Source organism: Helicoverpa armigera, chromosome 14, assembly GCF_030705265.1.
Source record: "Helicoverpa armigera isolate CAAS_96S chromosome 14, ASM3070526v1, whole genome shotgun sequence".
Lineage (NCBI taxonomy): Eukaryota > Metazoa > Arthropoda > Insecta > Lepidoptera > Noctuidae > Helicoverpa > Helicoverpa armigera.
This window is the reverse complement of record NC_087133.1, coordinates 11,357,658-11,384,004: the sequence shown is the minus strand read 5'-3', so window position 1 is coordinate 11,384,004 and position 26,347 is coordinate 11,357,658. Positions and strand designations below refer to the sequence as shown.

The following is a 26,347-nucleotide window of genomic DNA, read 5'->3' as shown; positions in this document are numbered from 1 at the left end:
TTAGATAGGTGTCATGGCTATAACTCACTGGGGGGCGCCACAATATTAGTGCAAAACAATGTTGCAATTTAATCAAAGCGTCTGATTACAATTCTGTTTTCATCAGCAATGTGTACGAGCTTAATGCATGTTCCCAAATAATAAAAATTACGTCTGTAACTCACTAGGGAGTGCAAAATAATATTGCAATAATATTATAACGAATTGTTCGATTTCAATGCGGTTTTCAGCGATGGGTTCGTAGTTGATTGGTGCATGGTTTAAGATAAGTCTTAAGATATTAACTCACTAGGGGGCGCTGCTGTATTAGTGTGAAACGATTATATTGCATTATTATTAAAAATAAAACGTATCTTTGCGAGATCTTACCTACATATTATATAGACTATAATTCGTATGCTCTTTAAAAAGTCTGAAATAAAATTAAGCAAAATTAAAAATTTTGAAAAAACCCACGACGGTAAAAATCTTATTGAAAAATAATAAAATAACTCAAAACCCCCGACTTAACCTGTTATACCATACCCCAGACTTACCATAATACATAACCGAGGAATAACCGTCAGGGGCTGCCTTTTCTATATGAAATTTCAACTATGAATCATACTCATGAGTGTATTTTATGTCATTGTTAAACATCTACAATTCTTCAATAATTGTATTCACGACACTAGAAATCCTTTAGCTGGTTTAATGGCAGCCCCCGACGGATAAGTCAAAGGTCCTTTTGAGCAAAAATGTTCCGTGCAGGACCCTTCGAGGGTATAATACCTAATAAGGATAGAGGGTTTAAGTAGAACAGCACAAAGTTATGAAAAAATTAAATAAAACTAGCTAACATCTTTTTATAAAAACACTTTTATTAAAAATTATCTTTTATTTAGTATTAGTATTATTTAAATAAAATGATACAATAAACTATTCATCTTACAAAAATAAAATGGACAAAAACAAATCAAACTGACGCTGAAGAAACAGTCTTTACACTCTATATGCCATGGATGACCATGAAACAAATTGTTCATGTATTGCAAACATAAGTATCTAATGACATCAGTGACGAATTAGCCACGGGTCAACATTAGCAGCTGAACTTTGTAATCATTAAAACTAAGGTCTGACAGAAGAAAAGAAAGAAATGCTTCCTGCTTTATAAGCTATTGGTAGGTTACAGCCTTGAATAGCTGTTCTCAAAATTCTATGTGTCCGTTGTTTTGTCATAACTTGTATGGGACTTATGTAAATATAATGTAAGCAAACCAGCAGATAGAATATTGTGAACGGCAATAATTAGTCATGCCATTCAATGTCACCAGGACAACAGGAGCCTTTAACTAAACGCTGGAGTCTGTATTAAAAAGATTCAAAAGAAAAAACTAGAAAATTTACATTCTAATCGACTCGTTCCGTCTTCTTGATGATAAGTGGATAAGTTCGAGAGCCTGTCTTAACCAGATGTACCAGCTTTCTGAGCGGCCAGCTCTTTAAGCTTTGCATTTTCAGCAACCAAAGCCTGCACCCTCTGTTCATATTTCTGTCTCAATTCCTGTCGAAATAATGTGGGGTTAATATAATAATTTCAATCATCAGTTAGCTTCTATCCGAGGTAATAATATAGCAGTTTGACACATTTTCTATACAAAAGGTGTCAAAACGTCAAACTATTCTTCAGAGAACTGTTATCTGGCATAGCGGGTAAAGAAAAAAAATAGGCTGTGAATGTATGTATGCAACTTATCAAACACATTTTTTTTTCTTATAAATTATCGAAATATAATAGAATAGCGCAGTTGTCACATAACTTTGCCGCTTCGAGGTTTGCTGTTAATATGTGTGAACAAATCACTGGCCTTCTGCGCATCACGGGATGATACATAAGTCAGTACTGTATAGAAACAAAATTATTTCATATTCCATACCTTGAATATAGCGAGTTGTGTTTCGTATTCCTTCTTCAAGTCATCGTTAAGAGTAGTGCTGGTCTGGGCTCGTTGCAACACTAAGCCGTATCTGTCTTTTTCAGCCTTAAATCTAGCTTCCATTGCCATTAGACGGTCCTGGAACATTATTAAAATGAAACAGAAGTCAATATAAAAGTAAGTATGAACACTGTCAGCCCTGCTGAATCAGACTCGGTGAAGAATTCCAAAATTTGTGTCGTTCGGGGCGTTCGGTTTGGATAATAATGTGCGCTTAGTTTGTTATTCCAATAGTCTGTAACATTAGATCACTAAATTCTTCTTCTCTAGAAAACTGGAAACTGATGGTTATAGATACACATTCCAAGAACTTTAATAGTGTATTATACTAACAATCACACATCAGCCCCCGTTACCCCCATGTTGCAATTTTCGCGATTAGTGCCCGGGAGCCCGGTAAGTGACCTGCCATTTTTACTTTAATTTATTACCCGTAGTTCCCCCATTCCTAGTCCACGAGGATCCCTTCACAATAGCTCAAGTAGTTTTATTCCATAATTAGCAATAGTTTAGCATAGAACCGGGGATTGTCCTTGTGTACATTAAGTTGTCTCAAAAGGGCGTCAGAGCGTGCTGGCAGTGTCATGAATACAGTAAGAATATTTTTAAGCAAATTTCAATTTAAGCAAAAAAACAACCACAAAAAACCGGCCAAGTGCGAGTCGCACGAAGGGTTCTGTAAAAATTTCAGCTCTTTAACTATCACGGTTCATGAGATACAGCCTAGTGACAGACGGACGGACAGAGGAGCGAAAACAATAGGGTCCCGTTTCACCCTTCGGGTGCGGAACCCTAAAAATAATGATTTCATCATAACTCACTTCCATAGCTTTAACTTCCGAGTTCCTTATTTCTAGAAGGTCCTTAGTGATCACGTTGATATCCTTGAGAGATTGTACTTGTGTAGTCAAAGCTTCTATCTGGAGCTCTTGATTCTTCACCATCTTAGTCTTATCGAAAATCATGCCACGCGCTTTGCTGAGCAACTGAAATAATACAATTTTTAGGTAAAATAAGTAGTTCTTTTATCTTTGACAGTCGTTACAGGTAGTCAGAAACTAGAAAGGTTGACAACCAAGTATGACCTAGTTACTGGACTCTCTCAAGCCTGTTAACTGGACATCAGTTAACAGGCTTGAGAGAGTCATAGAATTCTGTTCCCACAGTTACTCCATTTAATACACGAATACTCAGATTCGGTTACACTGGAAACCAAGCCTAACATAATTGGAATTATTAATTGGCTATTTATAGTCTAGCTAGAGAACCTTGTTTTGTGCAGCAATTCAATCCAAATGGTAAGACTCACCCTGCTACTATCTAAGAAGGTCTGACAGAAAAATAGGACTAGGCTCAGACCGTAATTGTTGTAATGTACAAACCTCTTCGTGCTGTTGTTTAATATTTTCAATCATCTCGTGATTCTTGCCGGAGGGTTTTGACAAAGCCGCTTGCAGTTCAGTCTCCAAATTATGGACCCTCGCTTTGAGAAGATCGATTTCTTCTTCACGGACCTGGATAATTACAAAGCTAATAATTATTAAATGAAAGCAGGTAAATGATGATAAAATTTGGTTAAAACGAACGATATAGGTGGACAGGGATATACAAAAATCGTCTTATTCAAATCAATAATGCTGACGGTCTTATGCTGTATGAGATGGTCTCCCAATATCAGCAAATTGTCCCACGGTATATCAGTAGGTACGTGGTGGTAAGTACTTACGTGAATTACGCTCCCAGGGTCGAAAGTACAATAAATATTTGCATTACCTTAAGTTCCAGTTTAAATCCATCTTCCGTCCTCTCAGTTTTGACTTTCTCCAGTTCCTCAATCTTTTTCAGCAGTGCTTGTTCCCTTTGTTGCCAGTCGCCCTGCGGCCACAAAATGCCATGGATTGAAAATTTACCTACACTCAGCACTAACAGAAATAATGAAACCATTTAAAGACTTATGACTCACGTTTTCTTTGACATTATTCTGGTTCACCTCGTTATTTCCAAGCTTATTGTCTTCTAGTTTTTCGACAGGTTTGTTTTCTGAACCATCTGGTTTTACCTCCGTCGTTACTTCGGCCTTCATGTCGACTGAGCTCGCTTCAACCTGATAAACATGTGTATCATCTAGTAAGTTTTGGCAAAGGTACCTACTACAGTTGAAACTTTTCTAATCCTTTGTCAGGTTTAAATGTCTCCAAGGTATATTTGTTATTAAGGAACTTCAGATTTGAACCACATTGATTCCGCCTTAATGTTTAACATACGGATTATGTTACGTTTTTCTACGTTCCATATTATATTATTAAAAGAAAAAACTTCTAAACTTGCGTGCCCCTTTTTGCAAGAACTTTCAGTAAAATGATGTTGACGCAGTCGGGACTTACTCCCACTAGGTAACTACCTATAAGCAAGTGTTCAATAAAACGATCAGTCCCCCCCCCCAACCATAACTTAAATTTTTCAACTTTTTTATACATTTCATGCAGGTTCTTAGCGTTTTCATAAAGGATGGATTATTTATGTTAAGGGATTGCTGCGCGAATCTCACCGTACCTCTAATGGGTAACCACAGCTCTAGAACATCTCTTCTGGTTTAAATGTCGATCGATACTTGATGTTTTAAATTAAGGAAAGTATATGTAAGCATCTGATTAATTATTCAGTTTTTATTAAGATAAACTAAATACTACGAGCTATCAGAAATTGCGGTAATTTCTACTAAATGGACACAAAATCAGTAGGTAATTAACGATTTTATTGCTTTCTGTACTAACTGGAATTTGTGTAGGTTGCGCTGAACCTTCCCCACCCCCAGTCTCTCCAGCCTCTAGCAATTGACTCTGAACTGGATCTGCCTGAAAACAAAACAAACGGTTTTTTCTGTCATACCAGTGCCATTTGGACGCCATGAGTTTAGTCGCTATCTAATTTACGAATAGAACTTTCAATTTAAGACCCTACATCTCCTTAGATAAAAAATCCTTGCTTGGCACAGCTTATAATAGGTAGGTAGGTACCTACATACTCTTAGTCAGCTTCGCATGAGAATGTTTAGGCGTGAAGAAACGACAGAAAGACAGAGTTACTTTCCCATTTATAATATTAAGTTTGGAATAAGTTTGCATGTAGGTAATTTCAATATTAAGTAATCCTAATGAATATAAGATAGATTTACGAAAAACCGTAAGGCGCACTCGTAAATTAAGACCTAATTTATGAGGCAAGTGCAACTGCGCAAAAAAAAATCCGAAGGTGCGTTGTCCATATTAAGAAGCTGAATCGAGTCGTGCCAAATGATTTCAAAAACAGAGTTTACACAAGGGAAAAATTATGATGACTCGACACAAAATTAATAAAATATTTTTATTATTTATATACCTTATCCGTTTTTTTAATCTTTAGACTCATGAACGCCAATCGTATGATACTAGAAATAAACTCACTTAAGTAAAATGCCGTGACTGAAATATATTATCAGGGGTAAAATTGAGCGAAAAATGTACACTCATTACGATGGCATAACTAATTTTATTTAAAACGTGCCCTGCTTGGCTTATGCAATTCATAAGTAAATCTCTTTAAATAAAGATTAAGTTAGGACGATGAATCTGCAGCCACTATAAATAAAATATATTAATCATAAAGTTTAAGAGTTTTTGTTTGCTTGAACGCGCTAAACTCAGGAACTAATGGACCTATTTTAAGAAGTCTTTCACTATTTCAAAGCTATTGAAAACTGGAATATCATTTTTATCGAGGTGCGCGGAGGAGGTCATACTAGAGCATGAAATTATGTCTTAGTGGAAAATCGACGCTCAACAAACGATCACTCAGAAGGCAGAATCGTTATAAAACTTGAAAGGAGGCAGGCACCCTACTTTTAACAACAGATAAAAAATAGCTGCCTGCTGCAAATTCTGGTAACACTAGCATTTGTGGAGTCTGAGTTATCAGTTCCGATAGTAATCCTACCTACCTACTTAAAGCCCAGAACTCCATCACATCAATGCCTGTATAGGTTATAAAAACCGCAAGCTTTTATCTTAGTAGGTATACTTAGTAGCCTGATTTGGTTTATAATCTAAATTTAACTTTAATAAACTTCCGTTCATTTTTACATTACGAATATATACATACAGCAAAATGAAAGACCTACCTATTATTGTAGGTATTCAAACTTCTGGTATTCTTGAAAGTCTTTATTAATAGTTAAAGAAATACAATCACATTTTGTTAGGAATTATAACATTGTTCTCACTGGTTTTTACATCATGACAAATCACACCACCGTCATTCTTTTTCATAGACTAACAACCCTACATTTTTTAAATGTCATAGACTATAAATTCCTAACACCTTCTCCTATTTTTAATATATGAACATAAAAAATACCTTATAATTACTTCAGAGACACCATCAGTTTTCAAAACATTAACTTAAACAAGTATTCAAAACATTAACTTAAACACTTCTAATCATAACACTCAATAATTCACACAACAACTTTATCGCAATGAAATTTAAATTTTTCTTTATATAGTGGTTTCGTCAACATATCCGCTATCTGATAATTTGTAGGACAATATATAATATCTAAATATCCTTTCTTATAATTTTCGTGTATAAAATAAAATCTCACATCTATATGTTTAGATCTCTTGCTGAATGAACCTGTTTTTATCAATTGGATAGCACTCTGGTTATCAATATTCAAACTAATCTTAATACTGCTACCAATTAATTCACTTATAAAAGTCTTTAAGTATAAACACTCTTTAACGCAATCTGCTGCTGCTATATATTCAGCTTCAGTTGACGATAGACTTACTATCGGCTGTCTTTTGAGCACCAAGCTATAGGTCCACCTGCCAACATTATTATGAACCCTGTTGTACTTCGTCTGGTCTCTGTACAACCTGCATAATCTGAGTCACAATATGCATGCAATCTTGTAATATCTTTCCCAGCATTATACAAAATCCCTTTATCTCTCGTTCCATTCAAGTACTTCAACACCTTCTTTACTGCTAATATGTCTTGCCTTGATGGATTTTCTACCTTTTACTTGCTTCATTCACAGCTTGACTGATATCTGGTCTTGACCTGGTTGACAAGTACAATAATCCACCAACTAGTTCTCTGTATGGAAAATTTGACGTAGCCATCTTAGATTCATTTTCCTTTCCCACAATGCATGGAGTATCTGCAGCTTTGGAATCATACATATTATATTTTCTAAGTAATTTTTCTGTATAATTCTGCTGATGCAACAAAATGCCTTGTTCTGATCTTTTATTTCAAAACCTATATAGTTTTGAGGTTGTTCATATGTTTTAAGATAAATTCTTTTTCCAATTGATGCAAGATCTGTAATAACTTTTCCTTGTCTTTTGATATGGCCAAACCGTCATCAACATATATAGCCAATATTATAGTTTTGTCTTCGTTAAAAAACACACACTGATCTGACTTTGTAGCTCTCAGTCCAAGTTTCCTTAAAGTTTCTGTAAATCTTTTATTCCATGTCATTGGTGCCTGTTTTAGCCCATATAGTCCTTTCTTTAAACGACAAATTTTATTAGGCTGTCTTTCATATCCTTCAGGAATATACATAAATATGTCTTCCTTTAACTCGCCATACAAAAATGCTGTTTTCACATCAAAAGTTATCATTTCATATTCCTTTGAAGCAGCAATTGCTATTAATGATTTTATTGCTGATTGACTTACTACTGGACTATATATTTCTTGATAGTCAATGCTTTGCTGTTCAAGCCTCTCTACAAGTCTTGCTTTGTAAGTACCATTTTCTTTTACACAAAATACCCATTTACTTGACAATATCTTGTGTCCTTTTGCTCTTCCTATATCAACTATTTCCCATGTATTGTTACTTTCCAATGATTCCTTCTCCGAATTTATGGCCTTCTCCCAATTATTCTTTTCAGCAGACTTCATGACTTCATCATACGTAAGTAATACATAATCTTGCAGGTAAGCTGGTTTTCCGTTGTCGTTTTGTATTTATAGTTTCTATAGTTTCTATCTCTGCAGTATTACTTTCTTTATTTTCATCATTTTCTACTTCATCAATAATATCTGGGATGTTGTCTTCTATTACATTCCTTTGTTGTTCTAACTCTTCTATTTCATAATAACTGTCATCACTTTCTTCTTCTTGATTTATTTCTTCTTCATTATTACCTGGTATTATTTCTGTTATCACCGAACTTCCTGTTTCTTCATACTTTTCTCCAATTTTCTTATTATTATTAATTATAACAATATCCCTTGCTATTTCAATTCTTCTTTCTTCTTTATTCCACAATCTATATCCATTATTAGTATATCCAATCATGATTAACTTTTTGCTTCTTGGATCTAGTTTCTTAATATTTGAATGTAATTGTTTAGCATATACTATTGAACCAAACTTGCATATATTAGATATATTAGGCCTTTTACCATGCCACATCTCATAAGGTGTCTTATTCTTCAATGATTCACTTGGTAATCTATTTATAATATAAGTAGAACAGTATACAGCTTCACCCCATTTCTTTATCTAACCCTGAATCAAATAGTAATGCTCTGATTTTATCTAATAATGTTCGATTTAGTCTTTCTGCTTTACCATTTAGTTGTGGTGAATATGGTACCGTATAATCTAGTTTTATTCCCTTTTCAGTACACCATTTTTTAAAATCATTGCTTGTGTATTCACCTCCATTATCGCATCTTATGGTAGATACCTTTTCTGTTCTCTCTCTTTCTGTTTCTTCTATATAATGTTTTAAATTTTCTTTAACTTCATTTTTATATTTAAGCAAGTATATTTTTGTAAAATGAGTATAATCATCCATGACGGTTAAAACATAACTATAGCCATCATAAGTTTTGTTTTCGAACGGTCCACATACATCAGTATGTAATAATTGAAGTGGTCTACTGGCTCTGTTTCTTACTGTGTTAAATGGGAGTCTTGTTTGTTTAGCTTGTGTACAGATTTCACATTCGTCTATTTGCCTTAATCCATTTATTTTTATTCCATCTGCCACATCTGGTAATATATCTAGTATTTTCTTTCCTGGATGTCCAAGTCTTTGATGCCATTCTAAGGCAGTGCCATTTTCTTTCATTAACAGTGTTTTTTCTTGCATATTATTATCATCCAAATTAATTTTATATAAACCGTTTTCTTTTTTTCCTGTTAATATTAATTCTGACTCCTTATATATTTTTACATTATCTTTGGTAAATATAACCACTCCTTGATTGTTTGTAACTGCATTAACCGATAATAAATTTTGTGATAAGTCAGGAACAAGCAGGGTATTATTAAGAGTGCATTTATTGCCAATGACTTTACCAGTCCCTTTCACCTCTATTGTTTCTTCATTTGCAGTCAAAACAGATGATGGTTTACATTCAAAAAATTTTAGTATGTCTAAATTTTTGGTCATGTGTGCAGTACACCCAGAATCTACAACAAATTCTTTCTGTTTTGGTTCTTGAATTTCACCATTTGTAAAAAATGCCTTTTCTATTCTTTTGTTACTTTTTTCTTCATTCTCATTCTTATTCTTATTTTTGAAAAAACAATTTTCTTCTTTGTGATTAAATTTTTTACAGATTGAGCACTGTTTATTCTTAAACTTACAGTCTTTATCTTCATGGTTGTCCCTTTTGCAGATACTACAGGCTCTACAGTCTTTCTTCATGTGCCCTGTTTTGTTACATTTGAAACATTTTATTGTATTAAACTTTTTCTTAGATGTAGATGAAGATGTAGCTTGAAATGCTAGCTGCTTGTCACTGTCTTTTGCTTTCAACATTCGATTTTCTTCAGCCAGAAGTCTGTTTGTTAAATTTTGAAGGGTTTTTTTATCGTCTGCCATGCATTCCCAAGAAGTTATAAAATAGTTTAAATTATTTGGTAAACAGCTTAGTATTTTGGATATGACCATTTCATCATCTATTTTTGTTCCTAGCTGATTTATACGAAATTGTAAATTTTCTATTTCGCTTATTAATTGGGAAAGCGATTGACTGTCCTGTTTCTTATATGTGAAAAACTCTTGTAATAGGGCATCTTTGTTTCTTTGCTCAGAACCTTCGAATATTTCACATAATTTTACGTACATTTCACGTGCACTGTTGCAATTAATTATGTGACCTTTTAGTTTCTTATCAATACTGCTTATGATAATTCTTTGCACCTGAGCATCTTTGATACTGAAGTCACTTTTCTTGTCATCTTCTTTTATTTGTGCAATTGTTTTTGCAAGATTTGCCGCTTTTAAGTGTATATTGAATTCAAATTTCCACAATAAAATGTTTCCGCATCTTTTAATTTTTCTATCTGTATTATCTCAGGTTTTCCATTTTTAGTTTTTCACCGTTTTTATTTTCTTCCTTGTTATTACTGTTTTTTAGTTTTTTTCACTTGTTTTTCATGTTGGGTTTTTCATTACCCAATCCCGGTTTTTAATTTTTTCTTCTCGGGCGTTCTGGGCCCATAACCTATTGTAGGTATTCAAACTTCTGGTATTCTTGAAAGTCTTTATTAATAGTTAAAGAAATACAATCACATTTTGTTAGGAATTATAACATTGTTCTCACTGGTTTTTACATCATGACAAATCACACCACCGTCATTCTTTTTCATAGACTAACAACCCTACATTTTTTAAATGTCATAGACTATAAATTCCTAACACCTATGTTTATGCTTTTTCGCATCGCGGTGTATGACCCGAATTACCTTTGCTGTTTCTTCGTAACCACGTACCCTAGTCCATATAGATCTCATTATAGATCCCTAGCAACGCATTCAACTAGCAATGGTTACGCTAATTAGATATTTTGCCTTCCAAGATCAAATCTGTATCAAAATAACACATTCAAGATGCAGTTCAGACAAAAACGAATACAAATATACAACTGACAATCATCGTCAATAATTAGGATACACTAAAGAGTTTTACTCACCATGATGTGTGATTTTGATTAAACTTTATTTGAAATGACTAAACACAAGCAAAGGATCGCGTACATATGCCGACAAAATTAACAATACTATGTTCAAAACTTGAAGTTCTATTTTTGGGAGTGCAGACGCACTGATATAAAAATAGAAAATACAGAGCGTCCGTCGTCGTGAAATCCGTATAACTTTTCCGCGCGAGTTTTAACTAAATTAGTCCACAACTACATAAATGTAAATATTTATAGATTTTTAAGTTTAAAACTCCATCTTTCCAGTAATAGGGTATTTCTAGAATAACCAGAGTTCAATGATGTAGCACCAGGCGCATATAATGTTAATACCGGGGAAATTCGATCAGATTTGAAGTTTCGAAAAGAGTTTTACGACATTTCTATAAACTTCTTTTAGATTTAGTTTAGAAGCTGCAATAGCGAGTAATTTCGCTGAATTGAAGTTAAAGCTGTATCGTTTCTCATGACCGTTTCCTCCATGTCCTTAAAATCGTACATAATAATACTAATAGTAAATGAAGTTCTGTTTCTGGGACCCAAATCATCACCGGTGTCTTGGACCCTGTATCCGCTATCGCTGCCCATCTATTTTTAATATTTTTAAATGTTTCTTATTTGGTTATTTAATATTTAAAAATGTACTATATATATAAAATGAAGAAGAAGAATATATATAAAAAAAGAAGTTCTATGACATCGAATTACTAGAATCCTAATCGATTAGTAAAATCCTGTGTTTTATCGCCAAGAATAACGAAACGTTTCTAAAAAAAAAAACACAAATTAATTTGACATTTTGACAGTGACAAGCAACTGACTAAACTGACAGTAATTATTAATGTAATGCAAATAAAATTGCTAAAAGTGAAAAACAACGGATCGATGTTCAAAATAGGAAAGTGTTTATCGCTATTATTTTACTATACGAAATTGTTGTAACTGAAAATAACTTTTCTACGTGTAAAAAGAGGTGTTGAGAGTTACGCTTATATCTTTCCAGTAATCGTACAAACGGTAAAACTTGTTGATTGTTTGTTGTTGTAGTAACATAATAGATACTACATATTTATTTAGTAACAACACATAAGTAAACTGTTGCAGGAAATCAGAATGACTTCAGAAAAGAATGCCCAAGTGGGTCAAGCGCGTGAAGCTTTTCAAATGATGTATCAGATATCACAACTGCTCTGCACAGGTCTGGATGCAGACACTCTGTCAATCTGCATACGACTGTGTGAGCTAGGCGTCGATCCTGAAGTATTAGCCCACGTTATCAAAGAAATCAGAAAAATGGGTGATAATGCTGCCCAAAACAGACCCGCTAATTTACAACCATAAAACTATTACAAATCAAAATTAACATCAATTGCCCCAATATAATGCTTTAAAATAATGAACTATTTTTGTACACCATTGTATTTGGAAGTTGACTTGTCTTCATTTTAGAATAATGAGACCTTGCAGTTAAATAAGGTCTATGTATAAGTGATTAAGTTGGCACAGACAAGGCATCCTTAGAGTACAAATGTAAAGATTCTGGGATGTTGTCACAAACAGTTTATCACAAGCACTATCAGGGATATTGCTTGTCTGAGCTCAGCTTTAAGATTAATTGAAAATGTGTAATCAAAACTGTTCAGTAATTATTGTCTCTATGTAATACACGGATAATATTGTACAGTTATCAATAATGACAATATTTTTACAGTATTATCAGTCTTCTTGTCTTGTTAATTGATTAGTGAGCACTTCGAAATTCTGTTGAGAATAATTTTCTAATTGATTTTAAGGATATGACCAATAATGAATTGATTATTGTGGTATTAAATTGAAAGTTCTTAAAACTTTCATAATGTCAATATGCAAACTTGAATCTCAAATAATGAACCATGATGCTACGAGTTAAATTAATGAAGAAACTTCTCTATTTTGCATCATAAAATAATTGATCACATTTTACTATTTTGTGAATAAACAAATAGATGAGAAAGCTATATCTCAGCAGAAAGTAGTTTCAATGATGTAATGTCCCAACTTATTGTAAGTGTCAATCCTTCATGTCCCAAAATTATTATAAATAATGTGTTATACCTAAAATGTAAATATGTTTAATGTTTTAATTTAGTAATCTAACTAAATAAAACAACAATATCTAAAAAAAGTCTTTATTATTTAAATAAATTCTATGTTCAGAAAACATTTCAAGGAAAATTACCTGCACATATAAAACAATTTTTACAGCTAATTTGAAGATGGCGCAAATAATCTTCACAATCAGCCAGTAACAAACTGGTGCTGCAGCCACCTAACTTTATGGGAACAAATAATTAAGTAGGGGCGACTTAAGCAGGTAATATTCTGTGAAATACCAAATTAATAATGATAAATTAGGGTTGCATTGTGCTCTGCATGAACAAAATATTGTTATTGAAATCTAATAACAAACGGGTACAAAACAAAACCTTTTTGAGTGAAATTATAAACAATCAGTACAGGACTGAAAATATCACAGATGCAAATAATTCACTCATAAAAATAACTAAAAGTGATTCTAAAGTCTGGTTAATGATACAATGCCATGATGGCAAGAGATTTGTTTACAATTTCGATTGTACAGCCAGCTTCAGTTTGAAGATAACAGATTATTGAAATAATCACTAAAAGTAATTTGTACCATCGAAAAAGAAACCAGCAGACAGTGTAGGTATATTCTAAGTCCAGTGTTGTTTCTGTGCTTTAATTTCCAGAATAAAGACCAAACCAGGCTGCACAATCGCAACGATAATATACTTAACACCTAAACTACTGGAACGATTGACTCTGTGCTTGACCTTGGTTACCTAAAACTGAAGGGTCCTCAAATATGGGCTGCTGTGGTTTAAACTGTTCAGCAGTGATCCTCGAGAACATTATACCTATGCCTTCTATTAATGCCAGTAGAATACCGCCCACCAAAGCACTACCAGCCATTGCAGGAACACCTGAAATTATACAAAAGTTTTTACTGAACCTAATTAATTGATATGATGATTATGTTCCAAGCATCAATTACTGTAGCTAATGTTTCCTCTTGCTACTTGAGCATACAGTTTAATTATGGTATAAAATAATCACCATTTCTAGCTGCAAGTATTCCGCCTGTGAGTGCTCCACTCATAATAGAATTCCAAGGGTCCTCCTTCTGTCTCAAGTACACTAATGAGCAATCAATGGTTGAGAACATGCCTCCCCATACAGCAAAGTTACCACCTACAACAGGGGATCGTTCTTTCAAGGCAGCCAAACTTCCAAGCTGAAAACATAAGAATCTTGTTAAGACCAGTTAGACAGACAACGTGCATCAGTTTTACTACATAATATTGCATATTGGGCTGACAATGTGTAGATTCACTATATGACATGTCATCAAGACGAAAGAAGAAGAACTACATAATAAGCCCAAGAGAATGAATATGATGATGTACTACAGTTCTTATAACATCTATGATGCAATTTACTAGGCACATTAAAATCTAACAGAAATAGAGCTTATGGTTCCTACAATCATATTTTTAAACAAAAAAAGCTCCAGACCATATACACTTCCATACTAAAATAGACTCGAATGGCTAATCATTCATTAAAAACAAATACGTACCATTTTTCTACTGAACCCCACTGGGGCATTCCTGAAACCCTTTATAGAATGGAATATGCCACCACCTATGGCCCCCATGATAAACGCACCGCCAGAATCATCAAGGATACGCCAGGGGCACGGTTCTCTCGTGTATTCATCCATGACTTGTGTTTATTGATTTATCGGTCCTGGAATGAAAATGTTAGGTAAGAAAGATAACCTACAAATCGGGTCTAAAATCACACTTATCACATATATTAATTTACGCACTGGTTAGATGTTATGTTTTGTGTTTTATTTACACTTAAATACACAATTTCTAAATAATTTTAGGAGTCTAAATATATTCTAGACAATTTGTCACGATTGTTGCACCATGGTTCTCGCTCACGTTCTTATGTATCTTTTTTTTTAATCCTACAAGGACATCATTTTCCAACTCTAATTTGACTATGAAGTAAAATCGACTAAATAAAACTAGTCCACCTCTACCACAGTTTTTTGTGTGTCGCGTGTCGATGTCAATTTGACGTCAGTCAATGTTATTTGAAGGCTCATAGCTCTCATTGTTTATGTTGTAAAAATCTGTAAAAGAAATCTATTTAACTGTTTTTGTTTACATAAAAATTAATTATAACTACCTCGCAACATAGTTCATCGACCCAGGACAATGACTATCTACAATTTGTATATTTTTGACCGATATGGCACGCTGTTATATTACGGAGAATGGAATAGGACAAAACAATCGGGAATGTCTAGAGAGGAGGTATGTCGCATTTTTCAAGCAATTCATTGAAAATTATAACTCCTTGAAAGTCAGAAATCCAAAGTAATTTGCCTATTCCTATCCTAACTTTCATTCTGATAATATTTACCATAGTACCTACAATTATTATTGTTACACTTCACTTTATCAGTTAAGATTTTATTTGATTAATTTTCAGGAGGGCAAATTGATGTATGGGATGCTGTTCTCAATAAAATCATTTGTTGCCAAAATATCTCCACTGGATCCAAAAGAAGGATTCATGAATTATAAAACCTCAAAGTATACGCTGCACTGTCTTGAAACTCCATCTGGCTTAAAATTTGTTATGAACACAGATAATCAAGCACAAGGAGTCAGAGAGCTACTGAAAAAGATATACGGTGAAATTTACGTCAAGTATGCTGTAAGGAATCCTCTTTGCGGCATTGGGGAACCTATCACAAGTGAACTATTTAAAAATAAACTAGATGCTTTTGTGAAACAAACTCCCATACATGTTAGAGCATCATAATAAACTTTTCTATTTATTATTATTTTAATTCAAATATAATATTGTAAATGATTATAGCTGGTGTTGTAGGAATTATTAAATATCTTAATCAAATGTACTGATTACTAGAAAACTTTATCAAATACTTATACTGGAAACACCCAGATTTCATAAAATGTTCATATTATTAACATCAAAATAAACAATGTGCAAGTTATTATTCAGTAATGGTCAATTCAAATGCCAAAAATTAATAAATGCTTAAAAACTTAAATAAAATACTGCAATAAAATAAATTATAATTTAGTTTTTAAGTTATAGCTGTTATGTGTTAAAAAATACAACAGATAAAATAAAAGGATTAAAGAATTATTTTTTGATTTTTTTCAATATCATTCTGATTACATCATGTATTTTCTTACCCACTTTCAGTGTGTAACAACGCAATGGTTTGTAATAAGTATAATTTTATGTTTATGATGAATGAATTAAAAATTCTCCAATTACCTATCTAAAAAAATATTTAAACTGAAAGAAAAAGCATAAAAAAATTCTTCCCGCGCTGTCGACTGGGATTGGGAGGCTGGCACATGCTGGCTGAGGCTGGCAGCATTAGGTACCTCTTTCGTTGGATCGCCATGCTAATCCTTTGTCCGAGGGTGTGTAAATATAGAGGTCAGTGATCCGAGGTAATAAGCCAGCCTTTTGGTCACGAGAAGCGTCAACCAGCCGCCTTGAGAGATCTTTAAATAGAATGTGGGTATTCGGATCCCAATTGTTTCAACCCCAAACGGTTCGAAAATATCGTTTCCGACAAGGCCACTATATTTCCGCCAAAAGTTACTTTTATTTAAGATCATGAATTATTGACGAACTCATGGGTCACACGGGTTGATCGATCATACGATAAAACAACACTTAGCGCGATCGATTCGTGGCTGGGTGATCCTATTGGCACAATGAGTTCCTCAGTATTTCTAATGGGCGATGCTATGGCACGTTAAATTGGTGAGGTTACGGTTATTATTTGAACATCTTTTTGTTATTTTTTTTTATTGGCAAGTATGTTGCATGGGCATAGAGATTTATTATCTCTATGAATCTGACATTGGCGTAATTGACATAATATTGTTATGTCAAAACTAATCAGAGACGCGAATCGAACGGCGAATCGCGAATGCAAACAAAACAAACGGTTTTATTTTTGCTTGCCGCCTCACCTAATACCTATGATTTGGCTCTAAACGGTTGAATAGATTATTGGTCGTGCAAATTATATAATGGCTCCTGATGGTTCTAAGGTGAAATGTTTTGTTTGCTGTGATGAGTGAGACGGACGACACCGATGTTCTCCTGCTGATACCACCTAACTTCTTCTTGGTGCAAAGCTCTGGCTCCGAGGATTCCTTGTTAGAATCTTCTAGAACTGTCGTTCATAAACCCACATCTTGCACTGCGCAAGTACTCGGAAAATTGGTAAACCAAGTGCATACATTGGAATCGAGGTTAGAAAGTTTAGAGTTAAATAGTGATGCTTCCAGTCTCGGTACTATAAGAAGGCCCAAAACATGGGATACCTCCGACAGCATTGACAGTCGAAGTTTGGACCGCAAAAGTTTCACATTTCCCCGCCGACGTAGAAGGAAAGCTTCAAAGAAGCTGAGACACCGTGATTTGTCTCTGACCAGCTTAGACTCAGCCAGCACACGAGACAAGACGATTCCACCTTTGAAATTAAATGAATTCGAGCATTTTCACATTAAACCCTCAGACATTATTAATGACTTACAAAGTATGGATGGTGAAATAAGCAGTATAGTATCAACCCCAAGTAAGAAGAATGATAAATTGCTTCTTCATGAAATAGATGAATTTCTTACAAAAGTTGAAAACTATGAGAGCCCCGACACAAAATACAAGGACCATGAGTCAGCAGTTAGTCCGGAAAATGTAATAAAGGCAACAGGAGATTACATAGCGCAGAAACTAGACTCAAACAGTAATCTGGAGGAGGTGAAGCTGCCTAGTGGCAGAGTTGTGTCTAGTAATGTTCTTGATAAATATATTTACTTAGTGAAAAACAACTCACCATCAACAAAAACAGATAAGCCTTACTGTTCACTGAACTACAAGGGCAACAATGAAGAACCCGGCACCAGCCATGTTGACAGCACATCCAAGGTGTCTTTAGAGACATCCAAACAGGAGACTAGAACTGCCAGTATGAGGAAGCTGAACTTTTCTGACAAGGATGTGCAGCCAACATCAACACCTAAAAGACCACAATCAAGTTACTTGGATTCCTTCAGGCCTTCCTCAAATAAAATATATGATAGAGCATCAAAAGTGCTTGAGCAGTACAAGTCTCAAAGCTACAGTAGGAATACTCAGGGATCCATGACTGATAGCTACCTGTCGCCTAAGAAAGAAGAGTTCAAAATGCCACAAATGAGACCTTTTTGCCCTGACAATAAGGATGGGGCAAAGCTCAGCTCCATGCAGAATAAATACTTGGAGTCCATTGATACAGATTTGTTGAGCTTAAGTGAGCTGTGGGGGGAGAGGGGGGAGAGAGGCGAAAGAGTTGACAGTGTTAAGTTGGAAGAAGAAAGGCTTAAGAGAGAGGTAAGACAACCCAAAGAACATGTATAACTAACATAGTCTGATTTCTATAAAAACCAGTCTGTTTAGTTATTTAAAAAATTAACTCCCAAAAATTTGAAAGTTAATAAAGTTTGTAATTATGATATAATTTTGATCTCTGTTGAAGCTACCTTAGCAAATAGTCATTCTATTATTCATCTATGACTATGACTAATAATAGGCCTCTTTCCTCAGCACTGTGAGTCAATGATACAACAACTGCAAAAAAAGATTTTAGAACAACAACAGAAGTTAGCAGTAGCTGTAAAAGTGGACCGAGCCAAGGATGCAGCTATCGGTAAACTAAGAGAGGCCTGGCTGAAGCTGACAGGCAACTTGGACAAAGCGGAGGAGAGGCATCGTGGAGCTCTCGAGAAGATGGTCAGAGAAGTGGAGAACTTTAGGATGGTAGCTGATGATGCTCAAAAGGTATTTCAAATGTTTGCAGCTAGTTATTTTCAAGTCAATGTCTCTAGAAAACCTGTCCTTAAAGCCTGATGAAAAAGAAAAGATCCTTAAACCTGAAATGTATAAATAAAAAAACCATAAGAAAAATGTTCACAGCCCTCGAATCTGCAGACATCTAGGGCCATGTAAATGGTTTCTTTTTTTTCGTTTTTCTTAATAAAAACGAAAATAAATTCCAGAACTAAAATATGTAATACTAGCTTTCCGCCCGCGGCTTCGCCCGCGCGGAATTCGGTTATATTGCGGTATAAATCACAACTATAAGAAAACTCATTCCCACGGAAAAATCTAAGAAGCGCGATGTAACGCTGGATACGATTAGACGATAGAACAAATTGTACGTCATCCCTCGGGAATTCCTCATTTTCGAGGATTCATTATCGTATCATTTAGCTTCTAAATTTACATGTTTATATTCGTTTGCAATATATTACCTTGTTTTAAACGACACACAGCGCCATCTACAATCCATCCATCAAGCAAACAATATTTTTGTTTTCCCTCGGGAATATCTATTTTTTTTCGGGATAAAAAGTACCCTATTATTTAATCCGGACTTCTAACTTTACGTCTTCAAAATTTCAAAGCAATCGGTTCAGTAGTTACGGCGTGAAAGCGGAACAAACAAAAGTAGTAAGGATTAAAATTTTTCAGAAAACCAGTCACTTTGAAGCGGAGCTGTATAAAACTTTAGATCTTGCACATGATTATCAAGAGAAGTGCAAACAACTGACCGCAGACAAAAAACAACTTGAAGAGACATTGCGTAACGTCACCGCTGAAAAGGATGATCTTATCGCCAAAAAAGATAAAGAAATTGAAATTCTGAAGGAAAACTGTGAAACAGTTATGAGATTAAACAAACAGTCTACGGATTGTGTTAAAAATTTGGAAGATGCTCTGGAAAAGGTTTGTGTACTTATTTATTGACTGAATATTTTTCCATTTTTTGAGAAAACTAAAAATTTTTAATTCAATCAGAAAAAAATATGCTACAGCTTTCGCGCATGTCGCCAACACCTACGCCTCAACTCCGTCACCCTGTTCTAAAAATATTCTATTCCTAAAAAGTTGTAAAAGAGAGAGACGCCAAAAAGTTTGGCGAAAATTATATTACTACTAGCTGATCCCGCGAACTTCGTATCGTTTAAACCTTCCCTGGAACTCTACAAACATTTTAAAACCAAAAAAAGCCAAATCGGTCCAGCCATTCTCGAGTTTTAGTGAGACTAACGAACAGCAATTAATTGTTTAAGATATTCACCAGCGTCCAGATCCTCCCCTTTATCTCTACTCAGTAAAGTTGTTATTATTGGTTAAGCTGTGTTATTTTTTAGAACTCTTGACCTCATCATAAGAGGAAAATAAAATATTTTTTCAGGAAAAATCGAGACATAACGAGACCAATGCCAAAATTAGCGAATTGAACTGTAAGAGTCAGTCTATGCAGGATGCGATGTTACTCATTGAACAGGAGCGGGACTTGCTTAAAGACAAAGTGAATGAGGAAAGGGCAAGGAACAACCTTCTAGAAAGGCAGTTGGGAGATCAACAAAACCACGCCGCTGACCTCATGAAACGATGTGTAAGCTATACTTTTAATTCTGTTGTTCTTATACATATATATAGTGAGGCAGCGTAACATTGTAAGACATACGTACCGCCAAAAGAGCACAAGTAGTTTCTGAGATTTCGTGTCCTGTGAGTTATGTAAACTTTAGCTTTTACAACCGATTAATACAAAATATGTTAAACCAGGACAACTTGGAAGTGGAATTGAAGACAGTTCGTAAACACTTAGAGCTGCAGAAGTCGGAGTTGAAGTGCCACTATCAGAAGCAGTTGGAAGACGCCGTGCTGGGCAAGCTGCAGGAGTTCCAGCATCAGCTCGACGCCGCAGAGCGCGACATGGAGGCTGAAGCGAAAGCCAAGGAGAACATCCTCATTGATACTTACAATAAGCAGATCTCCAGGATTGAAGAACAGTGAGTTTTTCATCAGCTTCTTACTCATCTGCCTAGACTTTTAGGAGTCGCCTTCCAGTCTAACTCGTTATGAAAAGATGGTCACCCATCCATTGACCGATCACGCCAAGCGTTGCTTAACCTTATGATCGATCGATCTGCGAGGCTTTCTAGCCATCTATATTATAGAACAAAGTATGGTTTCAGGCACAAACTAGAAGTGAACGTTTTGGAAGAGAAACAGCGAGAAGAGATCAAACTCTACAGGCTGCAGCTCGCGCAAGCCAGCGAGAAGATCGGCTTGCTCGAGGTAACTCATATATGTACCTACATTTAAACTAAACTGCTTACGATTATATATAACATCAATCAAAATATCTTAATCTATACTAATATTATAAAGCTGAAAAGTTTGTTTGTTTGTTTGATTGTTTGTTCGTTTGAACGCGCTAATGTCAGGAACTACTGGTCCAATTTGAAAAATTCTTTCAGTGTTAGATAGCCTATTTATCGAGGAAGGCTATAGGCTACTTTTTATCCCGGTACGGGAAGTAGTTCCCACGGGATGCGGGTGAAACCGCTGGCAGAAGCTAGTTTTTAATATAATACAAAAACATTGTAATATTATGTTTGACATCGTAAAAATGTAGTACATTTGAAGGGGAGCGTATGAAGTAAGTACATAGGGGTAGTTTACATATAAGTGAGAACATAGTATAGTGTGAGGGAGTTTATTAATAAAAGTGTATAAGGAAATACATACGTACATGGGAGTTTACTCAACATATGGGAGGAAATAGGAAAAATCACGAGTATATAAGGGAGTATATTTTAGGCGGTGTACATAGGAGTAATACATAGGGGAGTTAAAAGGGAGAGTACATAAAATCCTACTTATATTATAAATGTGAAAGTCGTGGTGGCCTAGTGGGCAAAGAACCAACCTCTCGAGTGTGAGGGCGCGGGTTCGATTCCAGGTCAGGCAAGTACCAATGCAACTTTTCTAAGTTTGTATGTACTTTCTAAGTTTATCTTAGACACCAATGACTGTGTTTCGGATGGCACGTTAAACTGTAGGTCCCGGCTGTCATTGAACATCCTTGGCAGTCGTTACGGGTAGTCGGAAGCCAGTAAGTCTGACACCAGTCTAACTAAGGGGTATCGGGTTGCCCGGGTAACTGGGTTGAGGAGGTCAGATAGGCAGTCGCTTCTTATAAAGCACTGGTACTCAGCTGAATCCGGTTAGACTGGAAGCCGACCCCAACATGGGAAAAAAAGGCTTGGAGGATGATGTGAAAGTTTGTGAGAATATATGGATGTATGTTGGTTATTCAATCACGCAAAAACGGCTGGAGCGATTTGATTGAAATTTGGTATGTAGAAAGGTGATACCCGGATTAACACATAGGCTACTTTTTATCAACACACAACGCAGGCGAAGCCGCTGGCGGAAGCTAGTAAATCATAAAAAGAGGAAATGAGTGTAACGTAGATCCTGACCACCTCAGGCCTGTTGTACTATAATATGTCCTGCGCAGTTGGCTAATCTCCCTACATGAGAACAGCCGCCGTAGCCGATAATCGGAGGACATTATCATCATCAGTATTGCTAGAGTGCGTTGTGTGCAGAGCAAGCTGGAGTCGTTCCGGCGCCGGCGCGGAGCCCTGGCGGCGCAGCTGCACGGCGTCATGCAGGCGCAGTGGAAGCAGGCGCTGCGCCTCCTCACCAGCTCCGGCGCGCACTCCGGTAACTATACACGCCCGTCTCACGCACAACACACTGCCACGATATTTCGACAATATACCACGACACGCAAACACAAAATATATTATGTATTAACCTATAATACAAAAATATTTATATATATGTAGTTTATCAGTTGTGTTAGCACACAACACAAGCTAATTAATAACTTACCATGGGGCTAACCGCCCGTGTGTGAAAAAGCTGTCCCGACATTATAATACATTCACAAAATGTTCACTCAATACATAAAATGTTTTGCATTGAATTGAGTGCCGAAAGGAAAAGGGGGACAACAGTTGCATACTAAAATGCCATTGATTATCTTGACTGGTTACTCAAGGACTGATTTGCACAATTCTGTAGTCATGCACATCGGGTAAAAACTCAACTTTTGGGTGTAAAACAGTGAGGGTTTAAAGCTGACCTGATGATGGAGACAAGAGAGTTGAGGGAACTCCGCAACGGCATGTATTTCCACTAATATCTATATCTACACCTAAAAGCAAAAAAAAACTTCAAAAAGAAGCTTGCTTCTAAAAGTTTTTTAAAATTAACTTTCTTTTTAATAGTGTCATCACCGGTACCGGATTACGGCAAGGTGCCTCCGCTAACGTTGCCGGACCGAGGCCTGGTGCGGTCTGACGGACGGACGGACGTGCGGCCTGACGGACGCTCGGACGACAAATTCAGTTTCGACGGTCTGACGGACACTGAGCTACAACAGTACGTTAAACTGGTAATTGTATTTTTTTTTAACTTTTTTTTTTGGTCGATGATTTTCGAAGAGAACTTTTAAGTTTTAGAGTTGTATAAAAATTATTTGGAATTATTATTTTTTTGTTTGTATGTTTATCTCAAACACGCTGTATTGACAAAACAAAGTTAAATAGCTTGTACCTATATCAAAATAATAAATATATGAGAATAGCAATAAATAATAAATTCTATCAGAAAATAGATGAAACCGCTGGTAGAAGCTATTATGCATTTTTAACCGTCTTCAAAAAGGAGGTTCCCAGTTTTACCTATATGTATGTTTGTGCGCGATTATCTCCCTTTAGATTGGACCGATTTTGATGCGGTTTTAGGTATATTTTTAAAGTCAAATTATTCGTTACTATTTGAGTCGTTTATTTCAGCTTTTAACGAAGCCGCCTAATTTGGACGGTAGCGGCGAGGGTCTGGCAACGGACTTGCATCGCGAGCTCAGCGAGGAGCCCACCAGTGACCGCGCCAGCGACCCGCGCGAGCCGACCGACGCGCCCGGCCCGCCCGACCACGACAAGCGCGACAAGCGACGCAACAAGCCGCCATGGAAGGCATAACGAACGCAGGCAGCAATATCACGACAGCTGATGTACGATCACCAACAAAAATACATGATCTGTATCATAATTACAATTTACCAATTTATAGGTACTTCTGTTTACTGTAGGTCCCGGCTGTCATTGAACATCTTCGGCAGTCGTACTGGTAGAAGCCAGCACGTCTGAATCGTCTGATAATCAGTCTTACCAATTGGTATTGGGTTATCCGGGTAATTGGATTGAGGACGTCAGATAGGGATAGTCGCTCCTTGTAAAACACTGGTACTCGGGTACACTGGTACTGCATCAGGTTAGACTGGAAGCCGACCACAACATAGTTGGGAAAAGGCTCGAGGGATGATGAGTTACACGTTGTGAAACCCGAAACTTCGAAAGTACAAAACGCTTTAGTATTTGAGATTTCTCTTTTGAGGCACCTATTTTGTAACTTTGATTGTGTATTTTGTATGTTTAGTTTTGTTCAAAAGATTTTGATTTTCCACTACATGTTATTTTGTTCTGTTGTTGCGACAGTTATTTGGAGCAACTCACCCCAATGTTACAATAAAGTTAACTAAATTAAAGTTTCCCTTACCCCCCACTCAAAGACATTTAATGATTACTCAAGTCACTCGTTAGTGACGGATTGTCGAGGTTTTAGTGTTTAACAATTTTTTAATTTTGATTTGGTTAATGGTTTTCTTGCTAATCGTACATCAGCATTCGTGAAATATCTTTTCCCCTCTGAAGTAGAGAAATATATAATATTTGGGTGTTAATTGCAGCTTTTATTGAAGGTTTGTACATTAAGAAATATATTCTTTAAATAGAATTATAACTATGAGTTAATGAAATCCGATCCATATGTCTTAAAAAATATTTTTAGAAGTACTTAAAGCCGAGTTCATAGGTTTAGTTGAGTTCGTTAAACAAATAGAACTATGTTATGTTTGTTGGTCCACATTTATATAAATTACGGGGAATCAAGTTAATAAAGTCATAAAGCGGGGTTTTTCACAGATAAGTTAATGGCCTAAACTGAAAGAATGAATTGTACAGAAGGTGCGTGATTTTATTGTAGTACAAAAATATTCACAGGGACTATGTATCTATTTATATAATTCAGTAAATATGTATTCAAATAACTATTGCTGAGATATATATGTTTTTCAATAAAATTTATATACCGTCGTATATTCGACATATAACTTCGAAATGCTCATTTTGTCTAGTTTCCACATGTCCATGACATACTAATTAATAATGTTTGTGTTCATAAAATATTGTCCTCCTTTATATCCGCCTATAAATTGCTGGTGTTGCCAGATTATGTTGTCAGTTCCCACCGACATACACTTTCTCAATATATACCTAAGTTTTCAGAATGCTCATAAGTTTTTGTATGTAGTTTTCTAAGATACTTAATATGTATGTTTATTATAAAAATATGTAAAGAATAAAGGACAATGGGCACAAATATATGGGACCTGGTATACCCCACCAATAGGAATGTCATATATATCATTGGATAGGCCTTTTTATGTAGAACAACATTTACTATGACGCTTTGCTGAAATGTTTGTCCGTTCTGAGATATAGATCAAAAACTGTGCAAAAGTTAGAACTAAGTAATCTATTGATACCTCAAGTTTTTAAAGGAAAAACTTAGTACTAATAACTTTAAGTCTTGTTTGAAAGAAAATCAGATTACAGATTGGTCAGCATTAGTTTTCAGATTGTTTTTTATCTATATCTCAGAACGGACAAACAATAGAACAAAGCTGTCATGGTAAATGTTGTTCCAGTTAAAAAGACCTATCCATCGATATGTGTGACTTTGCTATTGGTGCGGTTTCTCATTACGCGCAATATCCAGTTGGTACAATAAAAGATTCAAATGCTACATAATAGTAACAATTATGGACCTTAACGGGTACAGCAGGTAGAACATACAAGACTTACACTTAGTAGTTCTTAGATTTTCCTTTAAAAACTTGAGTTATCAATAGATTACTTAGTTCTAACTTTTGCACAGTTTTTGATCTATATCTCAGAACGGACAAACATTTCAGCAAAGCTGTCATAGTAAATGTTGTTCTACATAAAAAGGCCTATCCAATGATATATATGACATTCCTATTGGTGGGGTATACCAATCTGCCCATTGTCCTTTGTTTCTATTAACACTTTAAAGTAAGATATAGGTATCATAATTTTATAACCAATATTGTTATGATGTTACGACATTCCCGATTGCACTCCATATTTTAAATGTTGATAAAATAAATTATACTTTTTTAAATAATTGTTTTATTTTCCATACACACATCTGAAAATTTCACTTTATTATTCGGAGTT

The 26,347-nt window shown here is 35.3% G+C and overlaps 4 protein-coding genes and 1 long non-coding RNA gene across 7 annotated transcripts; 3 read left to right on the top strand and 2 right to left on the bottom strand.

Annotated features, from left to right (window-relative positions):
* Positions 1-886: 886 nt before the first annotated feature.
* On the bottom strand, positions 887-11,125 carry LOC110375068 (epidermal growth factor receptor substrate 15 homolog). Of its 2 annotated transcripts, none has more exons than XM_021333041.3 (8): positions 10,971-11,125; positions 4,754-4,834; positions 3,943-4,083; positions 3,753-3,854; positions 3,362-3,493; positions 2,801-2,965; positions 1,920-2,057; positions 887-1,546 (listed from the first exon to the last, which is right to left on the bottom strand). In XM_021333041.3, exons 1-8 carry the CDS (start codon positions 10,971-10,973, stop codon positions 1,448-1,450), a joined length of 861 nt encoding a protein of 286 aa, XP_021188716.1. In that variant the 5' UTR covers positions 10,974-11,125; the 3' UTR covers positions 887-1,447. The 2 variants fall into 2 exon arrangements, with proteins under 2 accessions (XP_021188716.1, XP_021188715.2); XM_021333040.3 differs by lacking the exon at positions 10,971-11,125 and adding an exon at positions 10,744-10,806.
* A 170-nt stretch (positions 11,126-11,295) lies between these two features.
* Positions 11,296-13,140, top strand: LOC135117768 (uncharacterized). The gene is made up of 2 exons (XR_010277153.1): positions 11,296-11,993; positions 12,081-13,140. It is a non-coding gene; the product is annotated as an uncharacterized LOC135117768 (long non-coding RNA).
* On the bottom strand, positions 13,131-15,021 carry LOC110375070 (mitochondrial import inner membrane translocase subunit Tim17-B). The gene is made up of 4 exons (XM_021333043.3): positions 14,869-15,021; positions 14,617-14,786; positions 14,094-14,271; positions 13,131-13,960 (listed from the first exon to the last, which is right to left on the bottom strand). Exons 2-4 carry the CDS (start codon positions 14,758-14,760, stop codon positions 13,782-13,784), a joined length of 501 nt encoding a protein of 166 aa, XP_021188718.1. The 5' UTR covers positions 14,761-14,786; positions 14,869-15,021; the 3' UTR covers positions 13,131-13,781.
* A 105-nt stretch (positions 15,022-15,126) lies between these two features.
* On the top strand, positions 15,127-16,232 carry Bet5 (Blocked early in transport 5). The gene is made up of 2 exons (XM_021333044.3): positions 15,127-15,367; positions 15,546-16,232. Exons 1-2 carry the CDS (start codon positions 15,269-15,271, stop codon positions 15,879-15,881), a joined length of 435 nt encoding a protein of 144 aa, XP_021188719.1. The 5' UTR covers positions 15,127-15,268; the 3' UTR covers positions 15,882-16,232.
* A 711-nt stretch (positions 16,233-16,943) lies between these two features.
* On the top strand, positions 16,944-26,294 carry LOC110375074 (cingulin). 2 transcript variants are annotated; one of them, XM_021333051.3, is made up of 9 exons: positions 16,944-18,485; positions 18,699-18,932; positions 19,626-19,880; positions 20,353-20,556; positions 20,730-20,956; positions 21,143-21,245; positions 22,565-22,682; positions 23,252-23,418; positions 23,822-26,294. In XM_021333051.3, exons 1-9 carry the CDS (start codon positions 17,184-17,186, stop codon positions 24,005-24,007), a joined length of 2,796 nt encoding a protein of 931 aa, XP_021188726.3. In that variant the 5' UTR covers positions 16,944-17,183; the 3' UTR covers positions 24,008-26,294. The 2 variants fall into 2 exon arrangements, with proteins under 2 accessions (XP_021188726.3, XP_049693265.2); XM_049837308.2 differs by having other exon boundaries at positions 23,252-23,405; positions 23,822-23,959.
* Positions 26,295-26,347: the final 53 nt, after the last annotated feature.

Bases quoted from the DNA above. Each gene is read 5' to 3' on its own strand.
- LOC110375068 (XM_021333040.3), bottom strand. From the start codon at position 10,791: ATGAGATCTATATGGACTAGGGTACGTGGTTACGAAGAAACAGCAAAG. The intron at 2,966-3,361 runs GTTTGTACATTA...GTATTATTTCAG, and splicing joins TTAAACAACAGCACGAAGAG to TTGCTCAGCAAAGCGCGTGG. The intron at 1,547-1,919 runs GTATGGAATATG...TTATTTCGACAG, and splicing joins CACAACTCGCTATATTCAAG to GAATTGAGACAGAAATATGA.
- LOC110375070 (XM_021333043.3), bottom strand. From the start codon at position 14,760: ATGGATGAATACACGAGAGAACCGTGCCCCTGGCGTATCCTTGATGAT. The intron at 14,272-14,616 runs GTACGTATTTGT...TTATGTTTTCAG, and splicing joins TGGGGTTCAGTAGAAAAATG to CTTGGAAGTTTGGCTGCCTT. The intron at 13,961-14,093 runs GTGATTATTTTA...GTATAATTTCAG, and splicing joins AATACTTGCAGCTAGAAATG to GTGTTCCTGCAATGGCTGGT.
- Bet5 (XM_021333044.3), top strand. From the start codon at position 15,269: ATGACTATCTACAATTTGTATATTTTTGACCGATATGGCACGCTGTTA. The intron at 15,368-15,545 runs GTATGTCGCATT...ATTAATTTTCAG, and splicing joins CGGGAATGTCTAGAGAGGAG to GAGGGCAAATTGATGTATGG.
- LOC110375074 (XM_021333051.3), top strand. From the start codon at position 17,184: ATGAGTGAGACGGACGACACCGATGTTCTCCTGCTGATACCACCTAAC. The intron at 18,933-19,625 runs GTATTTCAAATG...AAAATTTTTCAG, and splicing joins TAGCTGATGATGCTCAAAAG to AAAACCAGTCACTTTGAAGC. The intron at 20,557-20,729 runs GTAAGCTATACT...ATGTTAAACCAG, and splicing joins CTGACCTCATGAAACGATGT to GACAACTTGGAAGTGGAATT.